This window comes from Notolabrus celidotus, chromosome 14, assembly GCF_009762535.1.
Source record: "Notolabrus celidotus isolate fNotCel1 chromosome 14, fNotCel1.pri, whole genome shotgun sequence".
NCBI classification, from domain to species: Eukaryota; Metazoa; Chordata; class Actinopteri; order Labriformes; family Labridae; genus Notolabrus; species Notolabrus celidotus.
This window is the reverse complement of record NC_048285.1, coordinates 10,041,628-10,063,500: the sequence shown is the minus strand read 5'-3', so window position 1 is coordinate 10,063,500 and position 21,873 is coordinate 10,041,628. Positions and strand designations below refer to the sequence as shown.

At 38.4% G+C, this 21,873-nt stretch overlaps 3 protein-coding genes across 4 annotated transcripts; 2 read left to right on the top strand and 1 right to left on the bottom strand.

Moving 5' to 3' along the window:
* Positions 1-74: 74 nt before the first annotated feature.
* On the top strand, positions 75-4,068 carry LOC117824958 (collagenase 3-like). The gene is made up of 11 exons (XM_034700479.1): positions 75-374; positions 537-653; positions 757-884; positions 1,009-1,157; positions 1,350-1,475; positions 1,761-1,922; positions 2,349-2,547; positions 2,628-2,758; positions 2,872-3,037; positions 3,120-3,223; positions 3,665-4,068. The coding sequence occupies exons 1-11, from the start codon at positions 267-269 to the stop codon at positions 3,766-3,768; spliced, it is 1,494 nt and encodes a 497-aa protein (XP_034556370.1). The 5' UTR covers positions 75-266; the 3' UTR covers positions 3,769-4,068.
* A 1,754-nt stretch (positions 4,069-5,822) lies between these two features.
* On the top strand, positions 5,823-12,669 carry tbrg1 (transforming growth factor beta regulator 1). 2 transcript variants are annotated; one of them, XM_034700751.1, is made up of 15 exons: positions 5,823-6,137; positions 6,341-6,471; positions 6,787-6,844; positions 6,941-7,023; positions 7,153-7,189; positions 7,499-7,561; positions 8,640-8,876; positions 9,282-9,352; positions 9,484-9,719; positions 9,828-9,964; positions 10,154-10,300; positions 10,470-10,567; positions 10,705-10,815; positions 11,580-11,725; positions 12,108-12,669. In XM_034700751.1, the coding sequence occupies exons 1-15, from the start codon at positions 5,994-5,996 to the stop codon at positions 12,122-12,124; spliced, it is 1,716 nt and encodes a 571-aa protein (XP_034556642.1). In that variant the 5' UTR covers positions 5,823-5,993; the 3' UTR covers positions 12,125-12,669. The 2 variants fall into 2 exon arrangements, with proteins under 2 accessions (XP_034556642.1, XP_034556640.1); XM_034700749.1 differs by having other exon boundaries at positions 5,824-6,137; positions 12,103-12,669.
* A 128-nt stretch (positions 12,670-12,797) lies between these two features.
* siae (sialic acid acetylesterase) lies at positions 12,798-17,773 on the bottom strand. Its single transcript, XM_034700752.1, has 10 exons — positions 17,508-17,773; positions 16,692-16,853; positions 16,332-16,486; positions 15,678-15,816; positions 15,277-15,454; positions 14,993-15,075; positions 14,777-14,910; positions 14,374-14,528; positions 13,857-14,043; positions 12,798-13,723 (listed from the first exon to the last, which is right to left on the bottom strand). The coding sequence occupies exons 1-10, from the start codon at positions 17,560-17,562 to the stop codon at positions 13,475-13,477; spliced, it is 1,497 nt and encodes a 498-aa protein (XP_034556643.1). The 5' UTR covers positions 17,563-17,773; the 3' UTR covers positions 12,798-13,474.
* Positions 17,774-21,873: the final 4,100 nt, after the last annotated feature.

The following is a 21,873-nucleotide window of genomic DNA, read 5'->3' as shown; positions in this document are numbered from 1 at the left end:
TCAATGCAGAGGAGACAACGGAACAAAACACAAATAGAAAGCTGCTTTACAATGCTTTAACAGTATAGGTGAAGTGATTATTTCTTCTCCTCCCACTGTGTTATCAGAGGGGCCACTGTTTACTCTCCTCTTCACCCTCTGCCACAGAGGCCTGTCTTTACACACTGGAATGGACAAGAGGACAGCTTGTAGCTTTCATAATAATTATACACAACCTAGCTACCTTTAGGAGTGAGTAGTGGAGGAGAGAAAAATATTTTAACAAGATGTATCTTGCTAGTTTTTGTATGGTTCTGTTAGGATGTTTAGCCCTGGGTCATGCAGCACCTACAGTCGCTCCAACAGTATCACCCGAGGATGAAAATCTGGCAGAGGTAATGCATAATTTAATCTGCATTAATATTAGCAAACAGGGACTTGCCTAAATCAACCAGATGAACGCAAGAGTGTATATGCCTGGTATAAACTTTTCTGTTGATGGAAATTAAGTCCGAAAATATAAAAAAGAGTGAACAATTATTTCTCTTTTGGTGCAGGATTACCTCTCTTCATTCTACGCTGATATTGGGGTGACAAACGCCACATCTCGAAGAATCTTAAGGAGAAATTACACTGAGGATCTAGAATCCATGCAGGCTTTCTTTGGCCTAGAGGTATGGGAGTGAATGAAAAGTGTGCCTGCTTTCACAATATTGAAACCATAGCATTCTTGAACTTTGCCTTAAAAATCTCCTTGTATCTTTATCTGACCACCAGGTGACTGGTGTCCTGAACAATGAAACGGTTGAGATGATGAAGGCACCCAGGTGTGGTGTGTCAGACATCAGCCGTTATGCACACTTTGCTGGGAAACCCAGATGGCTGAAAAGGCTGATTACGTACAGGTAACATACTGTGGGGGCACACTGCTTTTCTCCATATTTCACTCACATAATGTATTTTTGAATACATCATCCAAGGATAATGATGCCATTGATATTAATGATGATAACAATATCATTTGAAAAGGATCACTCAGTACTCTCCAGATCTGACCCAGCCACAGGTGGATGCAACCATCGCCCAGGCCTTCCAGCTCTACAGCGATGTTACCCCCCTGAACTTTAAACAGATCCGCTCTGGCACTGCAGACATCATGATCCTCTTCAAGGGTGGATGTGAGTCTGTGATAAACATGATATTTCAAAACATATCTTTAATAAAAACTAATAAACTATTTAACTAATAAAAAAAAACGTCTATTAAAAGGAGTCTACACTCATGCTCAGTTTTTGATAAGTCTGACCTGAAACAGCCTCAAAGAGGAACATGTAATTAGACACAATTTCAGAAAATTTGTTGTATTGCAGATCACGGGGACTTTTACCCTTTTGATGGGAGAGGGGGAGTCTTGGCTCATGCCAACTCTCCAGGAAGGGATCAGGGAGGGGACACGCACTTTGATGATGATGAAACCTGGACTCTCACCCAAAGAGGTAAATAAATACTGTATGTACTTTGTTTTGGTAAAGCTGGAGCTGCCCCGTCCATTGGGGAAGGATGATATGTTTGCTGTTTAAAGGGGTTAAGGTCTAAACTAGAGCTGAATTCAAATGATTAATTCCTTTAAATAACGGACATTTTAAAATAAGTATAATCTAATTGCGTAAGACACCCAATTTACACATTGATGAAAACAAACTCCTTCCAGAAAAAATGAAAACATACTGGAAATAACATACAGTCTGTTTGACTCAGTTCATTTGAATTGCTGTGCTCAGGTGTGAATCTGCTGCTGGTGGCAGCCCATGAGTTTGGCCATGCTCTGGGCCTGGATCACTCCAGGGACAGAAGTGCACTCATGTTCCCTACTTATCAATATGTCAACACAAATGGATATAAGCTGCCAGATGATGACAAGCGAGGAGTTCAAGCCCTATATGGTAAGCAACATATATATATTCATATTAAATTATATTGAATGACTCTGAGACCATTTTCCATTGGAATGGTCTACACAGATGTTTTAACAAGAAAGACAAGACAGGCTTGATTTGGAACTGCAAATTTGGCTTTTTTTAAGCTTTACAACTCTACTAATCAACCAACAGAGGGCTAACCTATGAAGGATACCTTGGACTATCGATAACATTTTGCATTACTATTGTAATTGACTGCATGGTAAAAAACCTGAATCCATTTTCAACACTGTCTTTTTTTTTAACAGCTTAAATTGGCTTAAGACCAAATCTTAATTTCATTATTTGAAATATATTTATTATTTTATTTATGTAGATTGATGATTGATCTATGACTAAAGGCTTTACAGTGCTTTATTCACATTCAGGTTTTTCAAATGCATCCCCCAGGTAGCCGTAACCCAGAACCCACAACAGCACCAAAACCCAAGCCACCTCCTCGCCCAGAGCCTGAACCAGAACCAGAGGAACCAACAGAAGATCCCAACCCAGACCCTCTGCCTAACCCTGGAAATGAGCAGTGCAGCCGTGACCTTGTGTTTGACGCTGCCACCTCAATCAGGGGAGACCTGTTCTTCTTCAAAAATGGGTACGTTTTGAATTGATGTTGTCCTTTTAATTTTGTGAGGCATATTAATATTCATCTTTACTATTTTATTTCAAATTCAGATACTACTGGAGGAAAAGTTCAAGCTTTCAAGGCATCCGTTTAACCAAAGTGAGCACAAAATGGTCAAGAATCAACACTGTTGATGCTGCGTTTGAGGTCCCACAAAAGGATGCGGTGTATCTATTTGAAGGTAATGTTCATATGGCTTTAATAGGTTTTAATGTTTAATATATTTCAGATACTAAATGAAGGTCTGCTGCAAATAACAACAAGATATATTAACCTCAAACCCTTTCTCTGTAGGTCGTCAATACTGGGGCATAAGAGCTTACGCAAAGACAATCATGACAGGCTATCCAAAGCCTCTCACCAACCTTGGCCTCCCTTCTACAGTCAATAAGGTGGATGGAGCTGTTTATGTGCCAACTACTAGAAAAACTCTAATTTTTGTGAATAACCAGTACTGGAGGTGAGTGTTGCCCAGGAAAAAGTCTTAATTGTTGTTTAGTAAAAAAAAAACACTTCTTAAAGTTCTTTTTTCTCTTTTACAGCTATGATGAGGGCAGGAACCAAATGGACTATGGGTACCCGCGATACATCAGAACAGATTTCCCTGGCGTAGGCTCCAAAGTAGATGCAGTCTTTGAAAACTATGGTGAGACATGTTGTTCCCCTCAAAGTTTCTTACAGAATAATAGAAAAATCCAATTATGAAGCTGTATGCTGCTTTATTTGATGAGAGTAGGTCTGACCCCAAACAGCAGAGATAAAAAGTTAGCAAGTCACTGTGATAACAAGTTGAGCATTTAGCACCTAAAAAGTCATAGTTTCTGTTCGAGAATTAACTGAGACAAACGGAGTTGAAAGCAAAGTTAATATATTGAAATACATTTGACAGGCTGATGGAGACACAACCCCAAATTAAAGCTCATGTTGCTCCATGAGCTTCATATATGCAGAAGTCCAACCGTTTACTCAAACATTTGCAATAAAATCTGGCTGGCTGTTTAAAGCTTCCAAGTTGCCAAAATATGTGTCAGTACCGCTATATGTGCAGTTGCATTTTCACAAATAAACTGCCTCTTTCCTTCAACAGGATATCTTTATTTCTCAAATGGACCCAGACAGAGTGAGTACTACCTGCCCTACAAGAGAGTGATGCGTGTACTGCTCAACTACGGCTGGCTCAACTGCTACTGAGAACTTGGAAACAAATGACGCAACTGGCTATGTCCAAGATGTAAATGCAATTAATGTGCATGTTATGTAAACAAAAATGCAAATAAAGTATAATACAGTCTTGAGATTTTTGGAACAATTCTTGGACGCAGGTGTTGTCTTGTGGTTATACTAGGCTCCTGCTTAGTTGTTCAAAAAACAGCAAAGTAGAGAGTCAGAGTGTAAAGGTTAGAAAGTGATAATCCCTCCATCAGTACTGTAAATAACAATTGTCTTGCATTACTGTTATTAAGTGAATTGTTACTCATTTTTACTTATTCATGATGCACACAAATTACGTTGAAAATAAATGACTTCTCATTTAAGGGTTACAGAAAATTATTTAAACTGATTTCTGCTTGAAATACTTGGCAATTGTGTTGCCCCAGGCCATAAAAGGGTCCAGTTTCTAAATTTTAAAATTTTGGTGCTCTATCTTGGGTGATAAAGTGTAAAAACAAACAAACAAACAAACCTCTGGATACTCTATAGTATTTGTATTGAAATACTCCTGTCTTCTGCAAGCATTTGGGAAAACAGACCTTGTTTGGTTAAACTTTAACCACATAAGAAATGATTAAATCAACAGAGTTGAATCCCTTCAATCTGTTTTCCATGCACATAACATTAAGGTCGTCCACCTTGGCTCGTAGTTAGTTTTGCAATGAAAATCTATCCACACAAAGTTGTTCAAGAAGACAACCTTTTTTTTTTTTTAAGTAATTTGGTATTACAGATAAAACTGCCTCTTTAAAGTCAGCTGTGATTTAGAGGTCATATGATGTGATATTTAACAGGTGCACACAATCTAGGTATGTTTTAAACTACATTCAGATTTGAATCTGAAATGTCACAATGAAATTAACGTTGAAGTTACAGGATGGGGCAGCCCAATCATGACTACAACTTGATAGGCCTGGGGTGCTGTAGGCCAAAGTACGGCTCAAAACCATAAAGCTGCTGTTGGTAATAGTGATATAAACATCAGTTTGGAAGAGATTTCAAATGTCAACACTACCCCACCAGATTTTCCCTACTTCTCGTGCTTGTTCTATGAGGAAGTAGTGGTTTACCAGCCAATCAGGACAACCTAGTATGGCCCGCCACTCAACCAATTGGGACAGAGGGTGGGGAATAATAACATTGCTCGATACAAAGGCATTGAAAAACACAGAGATCTGGCCATAATCTCAAATTACGTCAATTACTGATGAGTACCTATAGGTATTATGACTTTTTTTTCCAAACCCAGCAGAAATAAATAATTGTTTTTTACCCCATTCATACCAACTTCACCTTTAACATACAACTTTATTTTAATTCATTTGGCGAATTGTCTTTTCAACAGCAACAAACTGAAATATCCATTTATCCATGAAATATTTCAAAACAGGTTGACTGTAAGTGTTAAATATTGGATTGAAAATATTAGCTCTAGCAAATGAACACGGTCAAATCATAGGCTGTTTCCGAAACGGCCTGCTACATACTACTTACTAATGTAGTAGGCAGTAGGTATTGCCTACTACATACTGCGTTTGAATTTAGTATGTAGTATGACTGTTCTGTCCGATCTGTCATGCAGCATGCTGAGCCAGACTTCGCTGGATTTCCGGTTTCGGAAAGCAGAAGTAAACAACGGCGAAGCCGATGAATAAAAAGCTTATTTAGCATCCATTTATGATTTAAAAAGTTAGGAAGTGGTTTATATGTAATTTGATAACTTTCACAGCACCCAAAAACAGATTTCCTCCCGTCAAAAAATGAGGAAAAAGAAAAAGCAGAACGAGCGCTGTGCATTATGGGAAACAGTACGCGAGGAAGACTGGTCCGATGCACACTGAGATATTTGATATTTTCCCGAATCAGTAGACATCCGGGGAGTTTTGGCATACTGCAGATTTTGCTCTTGTTCACATACTACTTACTACATACTGAATTTTGGACAAATCAGTACGTACTGCTAGTATAGTAGGCGATTTCGGAAACAGCCATAGACTGTAAATAAAAAGGGTCAAATCAAATCATACCGGAAATCCGGTTAAGGTGCACCACGTAATACTTACCGATGTTGGACACGAACATCTGTTCCTCTATCTCACTGATCAATTTAACAATATAACTCCGGTGTGGTATTATGCGACTAAGTATTAAAACAAATCACGACTCCATAATTTAGTTGTATTGCAACGAAAGATGTTGTTCGGATGTTAGCGTTTAGTCAATTTACAATCCGGTTAGCAAATGTGAAGTGGAACAATGCTATGAAGAGGACTGAAGGTTCCACTGGGGGAGACGTAAACAATCCGAAGCACGAACTGCAACTAGGGGTCTACTGTCGTTTGACGGAGGTAGTGTTGTTCCTGTTGTTGTCCATTACCTCTGTGTTGTATGTTATTAAAGCTTTGACTAGTCTGCAGGTCTGAGCTGAATACACTACAACAGAGCATGCTCGCTCACTGTGTGTGCAGATAGTCTTCGTGGTACCTCTATCTACTAAGTGAATGAGTAAACTGAGCAACAGGAATATTGTTGTCATTTTTCCTCTCTACAGATTATTTTTCCGATGGAGTCACTCAACACTTTCGAGTCTGAGATGGAGGCTGATGGGCAGGGGAACTATTCTCTGTTTCCTGCTCTGGACAGCATCGCAAGTCTGTCTGGAAGCGGTGAAACTTTGGAGAGGTTCTTGAAAACAATGATTTTTTAAAAACATGCCATTTGTGTTTGATACTTGAGGAACTTCCTGTCTATGTTTAGTGCATAAAATAGTGTCTGCAAAACAGCTGTAGAAAAGTGCTAGCCTCATTCAGATCAAGTTATTTTATAAATTGACTTTTAGAGGATTGTTTTAAAATGTTGGAGACGTTTTACTACTCATAGAAATTGTATATTGTAAAGCAGTGCAGCAAATTTCAAATGATATAAATAATGGTATTTGAAGCACTAGTGGATCAAACTATAGAACAGTCTGTGCTTAACTCGTGTTTTGATTTTCAGTGAACCACCAAGTGAAATTGCAGAGAAGCCAAACCTCACATGGCTCGATGCTGCACAGGTATTGTTTGTTGTTATTCACAATATTTGCAAATGTTGTCCTGTAAATGTTTTTGTTTGGTACAGATATTTTCCTCTTTTTTTCTTTCTGATGTAGATTGTATTGGAAGAAGCAGGACGTCCCATGCACATAAAGGAAATTAAACAAAGAATCATTGACAGGGGACTTGTTCAATCCAAGTAAAGCAATCTACTAATTTACAACACATTATTGCTAACATTTTGAGCCTTCTTTATTTCTTTGGTAGAAAGAAAACTTCTTTGATCTACATTTACTCATTGAATACCTTATTCTTCTGTCTTTTTCAGTGCAAAATCGAGCCTGGAGGCAGTCATGTACCGTGAGGTAGGTTGGATGTTTATGGCTCAGTCTGACAGCAACCTCTGCTGTTGAATTTAACAACCTGCACCTCCACTCAGCATGTGTGTGACTTCACATTACACAGTATTTGCACCATGTGTATTTCTGTTTATATTTTTTTCTTCCATGTTTTCCACCCTGCTCCTTTTACCTTCTCAAATTCAAAACAGGCTAACACTTTCCGTGCTGTATCAGAACTAATCAGAATTCATCAAAATTGACTCCTAGCTTTTAGCAATCAAACCTGGCTTCTGCAGCCCCGTGCATTGGCCTCAGTCTCACATTATGTTTCAGACACAAAAAGGAAGCAGGAGATTCAAGAGGATTGAGAACAGAAACGGAGTCTTTGCATTGCTGGTGAGTTATATGGGACAACAAATGCCAATTTGTCACAAACCAAACCACGTTATGGGATACTGCAACAGAATCTGACCTATTATTGTATGCCAGACCATTGTTTTTGGATCGAGACCAAGTTGTTGCTATTTTAACAATGATTTCGGTGCACAACTGTAATTTTGTACACAGCACTGCTTGGTTTAATTCTCTCACATGTTCAGATGTTTTTTCATGTTTCTATTTCCGTTTTGTAAAACGTTATAGTTGTAGGGCCTTGGGTGATTCAATACTACCGAACAATCTGAACCTGGTCCTATATAATAAGATATCTGCTGTTGGTTTTGTAACATAAACAAAAGCCATTTAATGGTTGTGCCTACTGTGATTCAGAAGTTTAGAATTTACAAGCTAATTTGGAAGAACTTTGGCATTATGGGCTCAGTTATTAATAAATAATTGATGAAAGTTGAGCAGTGTCATACCTGTTAAATGTTGTAAGCAGCAGACTCTTTATTGTACAATAGTTGTTTTGCTATTGTCAGCTTGGCAGTAAGATATTCTCCTTAATCTATGTTTCAGTCTAAAAAAATCTAAGAAATGTTGACAATTCTGTAATTTGCAGCAGCTTTTGATTTTCCTTTTCTTTCATTGTTTGTCATACAGCAGTCTCAGTGTAATCTCCACCGCCATTAAACTGTCGGAAGTTTGTGTTTTTATGTTCATCCATCCAAGGCTGCACAAACATTACAGTCAGATACTCCTGATTCAAATATACAGATATCCCTCTCTCTCTCTCTCTCTCTCTCTCTCTCTCTCTCTCTCTCTCTCTCTCTCTCTCTCTCTCTCAATTCAATTCAATTCAATTCAATTCAAAGGGCTTTATTGATGAATAACATAACAGCATGAAAAACATACGTAATCATTGCTAAAGCTTAAAAAGAAATAAACACAAAATTACAAACAATTACAGAATAATAAGATTCAATATTAAACTAACAGAGCTGTACAGAAGTATAGAAGAAAGAAAATATATGAATAATAAAGATAATAATGATAATAAAAATCTCTCTCTCTCTCTCTCTCTGTATCTTCACAGACTGATGAGGAGCGGCAGCAGGCCCTGCAGGCCTTCACTGCCCAGTCTTTCCTCGGCTCTCCACAGCAGAATACCCTCTCCAGTTCTGGATCAGGTGCCTCAGGCCCTGCATTTCCATCTCCAACAAGTTCTTCAGAGCATAAGACCAAGATGAAGAGAGGTCCAAGAAAAAATCTAAATGAAAAGTACAGACTCAAGTACCTTCGACTGCGTAAAGCTGCCCGTGCCATGATATTTGTGAGTCAACTCCAAGTTCTTAAGAAGCCATGGTCTGTTAAATATACGCTTTCTTTCATATCATGTGTGCAGGTACATCTAACAAATTAGAATATCGTGAAAAGGTTTTTTTCATGTAAAGTGAAATATTCCAAGCCTTTTTAGTTTTAATTTTGTTGAAACATTTCAGTGTACATGTAATGAGTCTGAAATACAACTCATTTTCAATTTCTTAAATAACTGATGGAAATGTTGAACTTTAACAAGATATTCTATTTAGTTAGATGCACCTGTATATCCAATGATGAGATACTGTAATGAATGGTGGTTGAAATTTAAAATTATTGCAAGATAATTGAGTAACTTGGTGGTCAATTAATACACATCACTCTGTTATATAGTGTTGTAATCATGTCGTCTCCACAGGAGAATGCAGCTCTCTGTGATGAAGTCGCTCACTTAGAGGAAAAATTTTTGAGAGCAAAGGAGGAGCGGAGGTGAGTGGACGTGTTTCTGCTATATTAACAATTAACACTATCTATGGATGGATGTTGACGTGCTTTTGTGATGCTTTTGAAGTTACCCTGAAAAACTGAAACCCATTAAGAGATTGAGTTTTCATTTACAGGTTTTTACTGAAGTCACTGTTGCAGTACCAGTCTTTTTCGGAGGGAGAGTTAATGCCAACACCTAGCTTAAGCTCAGCTGCTCCACCTGTGGCATCGACCCCAGGTGCTGCTGGAGGCTCAGGCCTATCTGGGGGGCATAACCATGTATCAGCGGGGCCAACAGTGGAAGAGGGGTCTCTTAAGAAACCCAAAAAGGAAAGGAAAGAGCGAGGCAGGGAAAATGGAAAAGAGGAACGTGAGTGCTGCATACAATGAGATGTAAATTCATAAAAGAGATGGAATTAAGCATGTATACATTTGAAGACAGTCAGTCTCTTATTTTCTTTTTCTCTTGTCTCTTCAGTTCCAAAGAAGGTTTCTAAGAAAAGAAAGCTGGCAGACGGTTCTCGAAAGCTGGTGCAGCCCATTCCCCTGGACTCCTGTGGCCGCCCTGTCTTCCCCATCGTACTGGGGGGGTTAACAGTATATAGTCTTGGAGAGGTCAGTGTCTTGCTTGACTGCATACATGTCTATTCATTATCACCATTGACATGAACATTTTTAACCACGTGTGTGACTAAACGCCAAAACTAGTAAAACTATCCATCAGTAAGAGGGATGGAATGCTCTTTAACAGCTGACAATAACTACTTTATGCATTTCAATAACTGTGTCATGACCCCACTCCAGATCATCACAGACAGAATGTTGTTCCATGATGAGTGTGCCATCTACCCGGTGGGCTTCTGCAGCACTCGAGTCTTTGCCAGCATGAAAAACCCTGAGCAGCAGTGCCTCTACACCTGCCAGATCAAGGACGGGGGAACAGGCCCACAGGTAAGCACACACAGTTGTTTTTGAAGTCAGGTTTAACAACATCAGAAGTGAATACTATTTTTTTATGTATATGTAGTATCATAATGTATCTGTAAGACATTAGTGAAAGCACTGATGTTGAAATCTACAATCAAGTAACTTTTTATCCACACATCCCCCTGACCACCAGTTTGAGATTGTGCCTGAGGAAGACCCTCAGAATGCCATTGTGGCCTCCTCTGCTCTGACGTGCCACTCCAACCTTCTGAAGGCCATTGCATCAGCCAGGTATCAAAGCTCACCACAAAAGTTCAGATTGGTTATTCCTTACTTGGGTACTTGTACGTCTACAGAAAAAGTTTGTTTTCTAGATTTTAGTAAGTGTGGAAGATATTCTGAAATCATTAAGTGTACCACTCTTCTAGTTCCAGGACTATGGCCCCAATTGTGCCATCAGGAGCAGACTTCTTTGGCTTCTCACATCCAACCATCCAGAATCTTATTCAGAGTTGCCCTGGAGCACGGAAATGTAGCAAGTAAGTCCACCCTTGTCATTCAGTGATGATTATTTGTTACGATACACAACATGCACTTAAGATATCTGCCAACTTGCAGATTATCTTTTAAGAATAGGAATTATATCTAGTTTGTAGTTTTTGTTGTTGTTGCTTTATGCTTTAGACTTAATAATAATTAATTTAGGTGCAAAGTAATGGCTGAATTGTTTTGTGTCCAGTATTTTAGCACACATAAAACATACCATGGGTATTTTAGCGACACATTTTTGGAAAAAACATGTATTATAGATAAGTGCTTCCCAGATAGGGACAATAATGTAATTTAGCAGATGATTTAATCACAATAATTATAGACTAAAACATGCAGTTATTCCCAACCCCTAATTTCTGAGTTCAAAGTGTTAATTCTATGATTGGAAGGACTCTATTAGTGGGTGATATTAAAATCAGAATGTCAAATTATTAAAAGCTTATCTCAAGAAAACAAGGCTAAGTCGTGAGTTACATAGTCAGATCATGGACATAAGGCAATTTAGGATTTTTACAATGAATTTATACTTTATCTGTCTTTTATTAATACAATCAGTTTAACTCTGTAAACTATTCACAGAGAGATTATTTAAACAATTTTTAATTGAGTGTCTGTCCTGGTTGAGATATAAAATGAAATAAATCAGAGCATTATCATCATATTTAATGAATGTGAAAATATTCTACTTGGACCCATTTGGATACACCTTTTTTTTAAAAATATGTAATTAATTTTGTCTTTGTTTGTTTAGCTACCGATGGATACGTTTTGATGTGTGTCGCCCCGGGGATGGCCAAGTGCCTCACAGCCTATCAGAGGATGATGCCTCCGTCAACTTCGAGGCATACCAGAGACACCAGGGGTTTGATGAGAACATCAAGACGGAGCATTCAACAGGTTCTTAAGACATATGTTTTTCATATTAGCAAACCCTTTAATAATTTCTGAGATCAGATGCTTCTTGGAGCCATTCAGTCATACCTTTCCTGCTATAGTTAATGCCAATAATCCTTCTCCCCCCATCAACTGCTTTTCCTCTGCTGATGATAAACGTTTATCATACATACAACTGCTTGGCTATCTTACATAAAAAGTGTTCTCACCCACAGCTCTCACAGTGTATACGATTGGGATTTTCAAAGTAAAAGCATGGCCAAATGACAGTTTATTTTTGACAGCTCTTACATTTGTATGATATCTGTTTTCTACAAAGCTGGCACTAAGCATTGACAGTCTTGAGTTGCCCACTGTTTATCCCTCTTGTCTTTCCTCAGGGCAGATGGCGCAGTCTCCTAGCTCCTCACATCAGCACCACCTAATCTCCACCATGAAGCCTTCTGCCTCATATTTCAGTGCCTGATTCCAAAAAGCTCTGCTGAATGTCGACACATGTACATGATGGTGAAACCTGTATTGACAGAATTCACACTGCTATTTATTCCCTTTTGAACAACTAAGGCATACGGTAACTCAAATCAGTGTAGTTCACGGTATGTTGTGATCAGGCAGTGTTTCTGATGATTGATGCTTTTAAACTGGATGTGGCTGTTGAGTTAGCTTGCTCAATATGTTAAAAGCTTCACATAAACCCAACATCTCTTTATTAAAACAAATGCTTCTTTTTTTTTTTACTGTATGTGTATAAACAGAAGTGTTTGACTGAAAAATTAAGTCCTATTCAGAATTATATTTAACATGTATTGAAGATATTTTTTTACCTTTTGGAGGATACACTCCAAAAATGAATAATTATTCTTTCTCATGTACAAGTTTTTAGCTCAATAATGCAATGGTATATGACTTTTGTTCCCAACATAAAGCTGCAGTTGTGACACCCTGAAGTCAGCTCTTCTGTTCCAGGCAAGATAGCAGTTGATCATGTTTGATTTATCTGCGATTTTACCTCAATTTCATCAGACTTAATGTAAAGTTTAATTATTGTCTTTGGAAGGAATACACTCACATTAACTTAGTTGTAACACTTTAATTTATTTGTGCAAAACACACATTTATTAAGACCTATTTGGTTTGTAAACTTTACACTTCATCTTTCGTACAACTCATTTTTAAGATGTTTGTACAATCATGCAGTCCAGCAAATATTGGCAGTAATTGTTACAGCATATACAGTACATGTAGAACATAAACAGTGTAGCCAGATTTATATTTACCTGTCAGCAACCTGGCTTCCTAAGCTTACACTGTCAGACTTCACTTTGCAGTCAAGTACCACTTCCCAATCTTAAGAGAAGGTAAAATCAACAGACAAATGCTGGAGGAAACCTCTCTCACTCTGTAAGATAAAAGTTGTCTCATATCCAGACATGATATGTGGAAAGTACTCCCCAAAAAAATGATTCTCCTGAATGAACAATATAGTAATACAAAGTAAACAGACAACAAAATTGAAAAACCTATCCTTCCTGTGGCTAAATGATCAATCAGTACATTTACATGAATGAAAAAAGGCGTATCACACTCCCAGTGTGGCAACAACCCAGCCTTGGTTTAAAGTCAGTAGTATGCACATCACAAAGGCACAGGGCAATTAAATCAACAGCAACCCTTCGGTCTATTTAAGGAGAATCATTTGAAAGCATTTAACTGACTGAGACCCGCCCAGGTGTCCAACTTGTGAAGCTTTTTTCAGATATTTCCAGGCCGGAGGTGGATTAAGAAAGGAGGAGCAGGCAAAACCTTATTGGCACTGTAGATTGGACAGGCTTTGAAATCACAGGGCCAGTCTCTCCACGCATACCGAACGGCGGTAACCACAGCTGGAAGTGGACACAGGTATGTACGTAACTTGAGAGTGGTTGGGCTCCATTGTGTGATCGGAGATGGAACCCATTGAGACTGAGGCCCACATTGAGCTGGATCCAGAGAGCAACAGATCTTTATCAATGAAAAGAGACAAAAAGGGGGAAAAGTCACAAGTTGAGCTTATTTATTTATTTATTTATTTATTTATTTATTTATTTATGTAGAAAGAAATTGGTTTGTTTGACAGCTTAGTGACCTGCCTTACCTCAAAGGTGTAATTAGATGAAGTGTAAGAGATTGTTTGGTCATAGTTAATGTAGACATAAAATCCACTGTACAGAATTTGTTCTGGGAAAGGTCCAAGGAAGGGCACGCCCTTCTCATGATAAGCCACTGCCCTTGCTCCTAATGTCAGCCTGAAGGCTACATCCTGCTTATCTCTGGGATGGATCCTGAAACATAAAAACAATCAGAAATATTTGAGGTGTTGTTTCTGCTCTTAGCTTTGACCCAGTTTTGTAGCAGTTGGCCAAACCGGTCTTTCTGGTATAAAATAGTATAAATCTTTTCAGCACCACATGTCTTACAATTAAAGTTATTGTTCATTACAGGATTCAACCGTATGCTAGAAGAACTGTCTGTGCAAACATGGTGTTACAGCTCCTGGTGTGGTACAATATGTCAATAATACTGTACAGGCATACACACTGTCAATGCCTAAGTTACAGCCCACAAGTGTTTGAGATGTAACCAAACTAATTACTTTTAAACACAGTACTTACGTGCCGTAGGGTGAGGTTTTATCTGGTAAATCCAAAGCCACTGCCATGAAGGTTCTCTGCATCTGAGCATTAGGGACATAACCCTTGTCTGCTGTTTGATGCCAGCGGATGTTTGGAAAGCCTTCATTCATGGTGCCTCTTTGGTACGTGGACAGCTGCAGACACAAATGAATCCAGTATGTATTCGTAAATCCATTTAGATGTTCTATTTTAATGAAGTAGTAGCAAATAAGCAACCCGTATCACTCCTCTCTGACACTACCACTAGAGGGCACCTGAGTCAGAGGGTTTTAAAAACCTCCTTAAATAAATGCTATGCCATTCTTTTGTAATTCAACGTGTATTGTTATCTTTACTTGATTTTCTTATGCCAATCAAAATGAAAATACAAGTGTTAACATACCTGGACAAATCCAAAGGGGAAGTCAGGAGCTGTCTGTCCCCCTGAGCCCTCATGAAACGCCATCCTCCAGTCGTCAATCATAGTAGGGAAGGAACAGTTGTACTTATCTTGATGATAGTTTGCATTTCTTTCACCTGGAGGTGATAAGAGGCTTTTGAGATGAATGGTTTACATGTGGCTTTGCTTATTATGGGATATCTGAGTAGTTAGTCTTACCTTGGTACCAGAGGGCTCCTTTAATAGTCATGTTAAGCAGTGGATGAATCATTGCATTCCACAACACAGAATTAAGTTGAGGACTGGTGAGAAATGAACAACAAGTATAAAGAGTTCAGCTGTTGCACTTTTTTTTTTCTTGGTAACTGAACAATAAAGAGTAAGGGTTCTTAAATTGAGAGAGCTCTGTGTCACATGCTGGTCACACGGTGAAATGAGACATCTTCAATGATTAACCATATAAAGCAGGCTGCAGGTTAAATGAGTGTTTTCCAATATCTCACCCCTCAAGCTCTTCAAACACATCCAGCAGTCCACACTTCTGCAGTGCCCTTGATGATGACCAGACTTCGATAGGTGTTCCCCCCCAACAGGACTCCACCAGTCCTATAGGGTACTGCAGGTTCTTGTACATGTAACGTCCAAAGAGCCAGCACACTGCTGAGAACCCAGCCACAGAGTCTGGAGATGAAAATAGGACTAAGTAAATAAAGTAATCCCTGGTTGTATCATGCTTGATTGTTTTTTCTTAAGTTACAATGTTACACATTTCTATACCCTCCAGTGGGAGGTATATAACGAGGTATCGCAGGTATATAACGAAGCAAAGGCAAAATAATAATGTTCCCATAGCATTTGTAACTGGCTCAGTTGTACTGAATGAATACATAAATCCTTGACATACCTTTTGAAGGCACAGACCAGGGAATTTCCACGTCAACCAAGTCAGCAAGCTCCACTGTACTTTGTTTCAAGGCTGCCATAAAAACCCTCACATGAGGGTATTCCTCTGCAATGGCCAGCTCCTCTGATGAATTGAAAACCTGTTCAATAATGAATACATGGAAAAGAGTTGATTAAATGGTAGAAAATGGTATCAATGGAAATGATAACATGCACAGATACCAAAGAACATTTTATTATTGTACGTCTAGTATGCTTCACTAAAATATTTTAATGCAATCTTCCTGCAGTTCAACCCAAATAAGATGCTTTTAGGTTTTCTTAATGTCTGAGATGTAAGTTACCTTTTTCTTTACTGATTGTTGTTGAACACTTTTTGATTCATTGATGGCTGAACAGCCGGAGAGAGGCAAAAAGAGGGGATGATGTGCGGCAAACACTTTTAGCTGAAATGGCACCTGGTCAACTTTGGATTCGGCCTAGATTCATATAATACTATCTCTATGAGGAGAGCTGCAGGTCGCCCTAGTAATCTTTAAGGCATTGAATATATTCTCTAAAATCCCTTCTGTGGCAAACTTCCTGTATTTAGTGAGCAATATAAGTGAGAAAGCGCATAAGACAGACAGATAAGTGTTCACCTCGATCTGCCTACCTGTGTCATATTAAACTGCATGTTGCTCTGCCCTCCACACAGCCATATGTCTCCAAATAGCACATCCATCAGAGTGGCATTGCCGCTCTCAGTGACTACTGTCACATTGTACGGACCACCAGCTTTAACAGGATCAAGAGTGACGTGCCAGATACCTGCAAAAACAGCCATTCATATCAAATAAGGTCAGATACAGATTACAAGACTTTGTGATATTAATCCATAGAAATACAATGTCATTTTAAGAAGCTGCAAACAGATTGCCGCCCCTGTCAGCATAAATAAGTTTGGCCTCTTCCTCCATTCAGAACCCTGAAGTCAGCATAAACTTCCCACGTGATAACAACAGGCAGTACTGACCTTCTTTCACATTTACAGCTGAGGCTTTCTGTTTTATTGGTCCTGACAAAAGGAGGGTGACCTGAGCACCTTCAGGGCCGTAGCCCCAAAGAACTGCTCTCTCTGGAGACTTCTGCAGCACCATGTGGTCTCCATAGTAAGAGGCAAAGCGCAGGATCCCATCTAGACACAGAAACATGTTTGTTATTGATTTAGTAGTCAATAAATGTTTGATAGCCTGTTTGTTATTTTATTTTAATATAAAATAAAGTTATTTACCAGGTCAGTAAATATTCGTCGTTGAATTATTTTAACAAGACATTAAACAAATAATGTTTTGTGGGTCTACAATTCAAAAAATCTCATCCCATAGATAGAAATATGGTCTGCGTCATGTCTATGATCATAGACCACTTTACCATTGACATACATATGTAGAGACAGCTTAGAATAAAGTCAGAATTCTAACTTTTAAGTCAGAATAAATACATAAAAAGTTAGATTGTTTTAAAACCTAAATCAATTAAGTGACCGTATTCCTCTTCCGTATACTCAACATTCGTTATAGTGGCTTTGTTTAGTTAGCAGTTTTTTGGTGGTTAACTATTGCAGATCGCAGAACTTCCGGTGCCAAACAGACCTTCAAAAACCCTCACTGTGTACAAACCTATTTTATACAGTCTATGGTACAAACAGTAAAGGGGTCTATCAGGTTTCTACATGTTTCTCGGTCCACAATTCGGGCAATTGCGCCCCATAGTTTAGCTTGTTTTGACACTTCCAGAAACTCCTGTAAAATGCATTTTAATGACACTCACTGTGACAGACTTTACTCACGTGAGCCGTGATAAGAAAGTAGAAGTATGAAAACAACACACAGAGATCCAGCCATCACAAGGAGTAAATGAACGTTGAAAAGCTCTGTCAAACTACGTTATGACATTTCAGCTGACGATCTCAAAATGTATGATAGGAGGAAGCTTGACTTCTCCTTCTTCTCTTCCTCTTCCAGTTATTGATTTGGGCGAGAGAAGAGCTCTAAACAAAACATTCCTACAGGGAGGAGACAACTTGACAACACTTAACGCGTTTCTCTTACGTCATCCAGATGCGCAGCTACACTTTCAAAATAAAAGTATAATTTGTCAGGTTCATGAAAAAGAGTGAAACAATTGATTTTTCTGTTCACACATTCTGTGTTTGATATCTGATCAAACGCATTTTCTGAAGCATTTGACCTCGATATTTTTATCTAATTATCATTGAAGTAAATATTTTGTTTTAAACTAATGCATACATTTTCATGAGCTGCTTTGCTTAAGATTTTTTCATTGTTCTTTCTGTGTTAATTATGGTCTTTTCCCCTGTGTCCCATGTCTTGTGTTCTTTATTCCATGTGTACATATTGTCTCTTGTGTTTCTTCTAGACTGTGTGGCGACTACGAAGAGTCAGAAGCTGCTGAGAGGCTGAGGTTGGGCCTAGTTAAGTGTTGGACGAGCTAAAAGCAAAAATCATTAATGCACAAAAAAGTAAGTTTAACCTATTATTAACGAAAAAGGATAATCAACTCATGATAAATTGCACAAAAGAAAATACCGAAAATAGGAAGTATGGAGACCAAGCTCACTCTCTTTCTATTCCTCCAAACAAAAGAAAACAGGTGGCCCAAATGAACACATAACCTGTAAATAAACTAATTAACTGACCCCACAATAAACCATAATGCAAACAAACAACAAAAAACATACAAACAATAAACTACCCTCAACCTCAAAAATAAGATACAACCATAGACTGTATAAAATACAACACTTAAATCCTTCATGGCTTCTACGTGTAGGTTTATTGATTGTTCGGTCTCCTGTGTTTCCTGTTGAATTTTGTAGTTTTTGCCCCTATGTATGAGGTTTGATTCACTTCCGGCCCTCGTGTTTCCCTCCTGTGTGATTGGACCTTCATAAGTTCCACCTGCGTCTCCTTGTCTCACCTGTGTCTGATTGCCCCTGTAAGTATAGTCTTTGTATTTCCTCCCTTTCAATTATTAAGAACGTTAAACATCTTTATTTAGCTGTAGTGATAAGTCCCTTGGTGTCTGCAGTATAGCCTGTGTTCATACATTTATTAGTTTAGCTTTGGGGTAAGATAAATAGTCCATGTTGAGTTACTAAATAATTTATGCAATAATTTATACAACAACATCAAGACATTAAGGAATGCTATAGCATCTTAGATTAATGCTGTACCTGCTTCATGTAGAGGCCAATGAAGTATGTGTATAGGCCTACTTATTGACCTGACATACACATAAATTCATTAATTCATTAATTCATTAATTAATGAATTAATAAACCTTGAGACAAAGACAGTGCTGGATTGGTTAATAGTATTGGATCCAGTATTGTTAATAGTTGTTAATAGGGTTGGAAATAGTATTGCAATTGCTCACAGAAGTTCATTGAAAGTATAAGCAGTGAGAGATAAAAATGTCCTTAGAGCACTGCAAATCAAAAGCAGACTCAGCAAAGCCCAATATTCTGTGTAGTGTTTCAGGTCGTCCTGTAACCGGACTGTTTGCTATTGCAGTCTAGAGCTACCACCCTGTTTTTTTTGTGCAATTATTAAATATTAAGAGTGCGTCATTTGCAAAGATAGTGTTAAATGTTTGCCCATTCTTTGAAATGACTTAAAGTAAATGAAATGTTTGGCTAACCTTTCAAATAGAACGATCTATAAACCTTTCCCGTTTTATCAAGCAGAAAGTTCTGTAAATTATCAAACTTGGACAACAAAATAAACTGCCTGTCACCAGTAGGTGTTGCTGTGTCTTTAATTATGTTCGGAAGGATTGTTCATCACAGATCATTATAGAAAGAGTTGGGATCACAAGCATGTTAAAAACATGTTCTGAGAGTAAATGCCGCTTGTGTCCAATAGGCGGTGCTATTCGTATGACAAACATGTGTATATAGATGAGTTCAGGCTGGGTCCATGATGAAACATGTCCAATTTGGAAGAGATCGGGTGTTGTATGTAAATGTCAATACCATGTATTTCCTGTGGGTGGCGCTATGGCTGTAGTAGATAAATGAGTCCATAGGTGTATTGAGGGATGGACCCTGATCATGTGAATGTAACTTCAAACAGATTGAACACTGTATGAAGGAGCTTTAAGTATTTCCTGTTTCATGGCAAGACATCAGAGTTTGAGGCGCCGCCACGCCCACATCCATTGACTTAGGAAGATTACTTTGACAAATGTTCATCTCCAGTGTGACAACAACATTGTGAGCGAAGCAGGAGTTGATTGGATAAAAACTGTAGAACAACAGTAATTTTCTGCTGCCAGTAGGGGGCGCTATATGATATTGGTGAATATTTGCCTATAGAGGCATTCAGGCTGGGACACTTATCATGGCCTGAGCCTGATCCATTATTGCAAATGAGAGATATTACTGTTTAGAGTTTTTCAAAATGTCTTCCAAATGTAGCGAGGTGCCACGCCCACACCAATTGACTTAGAGAAATTCTGTCTGATAACTTTTGATCGTCAATGTATCTACTTCAAAATGTGCATTGAGTTGATCGGAGCAAAATTGTAGGAGCCATTTACATAAATACGTACCCTTGCGAGTGGGATTAAATCAAAATGGCCGACTTCCTGTTGGGATTTCACCATGACGTGAAGAGGATTTGTTATAGGTCTTGGCATGAAAAAAAATTCATGCATGTATGTTGAACCGTATCCTGGGACTGGCCTTTTGAAATTTGCAACTTCAAGGGGGTGCTGTTTAGCCATTTTTGGGAATTTTTTCACAGGACCACCAAAATGTCGAATTTTCGCCAGGCCTGGTACATGTACAACTTTTGGGGACTTTTGAGCCGCGTTAAGGCAAGCATATTGGGGATTCAAAAGTCGGGAGAAAGAAGAAACAAACAAACAAACAAAAAAACAATAATAATAATCCCTCGGGTTTCAAAAGGGCCATCGCCGACCTTGTCATGGCTCGGGCCCTAATAAGATGAACAAAGTGAGGTCTATTTCTTTTCTATGGCCCCAAATCATGCGCCATTTCTTAAAAGGAAAGAGCTTTTTACAATCCCAGAAGCTTAGGAAAACTGATGTTACACATATCTGTATGGTTAATAAAACAGGGAGCTACAGGGAGTGCTTGTGAAACTTTGAAGCTAAACATAATTGTGTAATTTCTCAAATCTGGCCCTGAGATGCCTGAAGCAGCGTGAGCCGAATTTTTACAAAGGCCAAAGTAATTAGCATCTTTACACTAAAACAACAGCATGAAAAATGAAATCAGGTGCAACATTAATTATCCAACGGTTTACCAGCCAGGTGTTTATTTACTGAAGCATTTCCTGAGTTTGCCTTCTGTAAAGACAAATCAACATGCCATTTTCATTTGGCATGCAATTTAACACAGAAACTTCAACAATTATAGAAATAAGTGATGGATGCAGGCAGGAGAATGGGGAAAGCTGTTGGAGCTCAAGGTAATCAGAAAACAATAAGGTTTGCAGAACCATGCATGGATTGTATTTAGATGTAGAGTTGCATCTTTTATATGTCGAAAGGGCTTTGAAGTAATCCCTTTGCACTGATTAAAAAATGGTTTATTTGATCCTGCAGCTTTCAGTGTGCACCCACCGTGTCATTTACCTACCCCTTCAAAGACCAGGGATAGTGTTTGAAAATTCAAATTACACATTTATCTTAATGTAAATCTGCAGCACACAGTTACATATTTATTCATCAACTGCCTGTACAAACTGTTACTCATACATCACACAATGGATGTACATGAGATATGACTGATTTGTTCTTACTTTGTTGCTTCTCCAGTCTTGTCCATGCACCTCAGCTCTACTACTAATTGATACAGCCCCCAAACCCTTCACAGCATGGTTATAGCAACTGGAAGTTAAATCTATGCTACTGTAGACAAGCTGGAATGAAAACAGGATTAGAATTATATTCTCAATGTCCTTTGATATGACAAACTTTCCTCAGAGAAAGAACAATAGCAGCTTCATCTGCTCACTTTTCCATGGTTAAAAATGAACTAACTTCACACTTAAACACAGAAATCTCACCACAGAGACCAACAGAGGTATGCACTTCTCTAAATTTCTCTCTCAATTAAAAAAGGAAATATTTTCATCAGCATGTCCAGATCTGTAATTTACCTG

Bases quoted from the DNA above. Each gene is read 5' to 3' on its own strand.
- siae (XM_034700752.1), bottom strand. From the start codon at position 17,562: ATGGCTGGATCTCTGTGTGTTGTTTTCATACTTCTACTTTCTTATCAC. The intron at 15,076-15,276 runs GTGAGATATTGG...ATTTCTCACCAG, and splicing joins GTGTTTGAAGAGCTTGAGGG to TCCTCAACTTAATTCTGTGT. The intron at 14,911-14,992 runs GTAAGACTAACT...TATCACCTCCAG, and splicing joins AGGAGCCCTCTGGTACCAAG to GTGAAAGAAATGCAAACTAT.
- tbrg1 (XM_034700749.1), top strand. From the start codon at position 5,994: ATGTTAGCGTTTAGTCAATTTACAATCCGGTTAGCAAATGTGAAGTGG. The intron at 6,138-6,340 runs GTAGTGTTGTTC...TCCTCTCTACAG, and splicing joins TCTACTGTCGTTTGACGGAG to ATTATTTTTCCGATGGAGTC. The intron at 7,562-8,639 runs GTGAGTTATATG...GTATCTTCACAG, and splicing joins ACGGAGTCTTTGCATTGCTG to ACTGATGAGGAGCGGCAGCA.
- LOC117824958 (XM_034700479.1), top strand. From the start codon at position 267: ATGTATCTTGCTAGTTTTTGTATGGTTCTGTTAGGATGTTTAGCCCTG. The intron at 375-536 runs GTAATGCATAAT...CTTTTGGTGCAG, and splicing joins AGGATGAAAATCTGGCAGAG to GATTACCTCTCTTCATTCTA. The intron at 654-756 runs GTATGGGAGTGA...TCTGACCACCAG, and splicing joins AGGCTTTCTTTGGCCTAGAG to GTGACTGGTGTCCTGAACAA.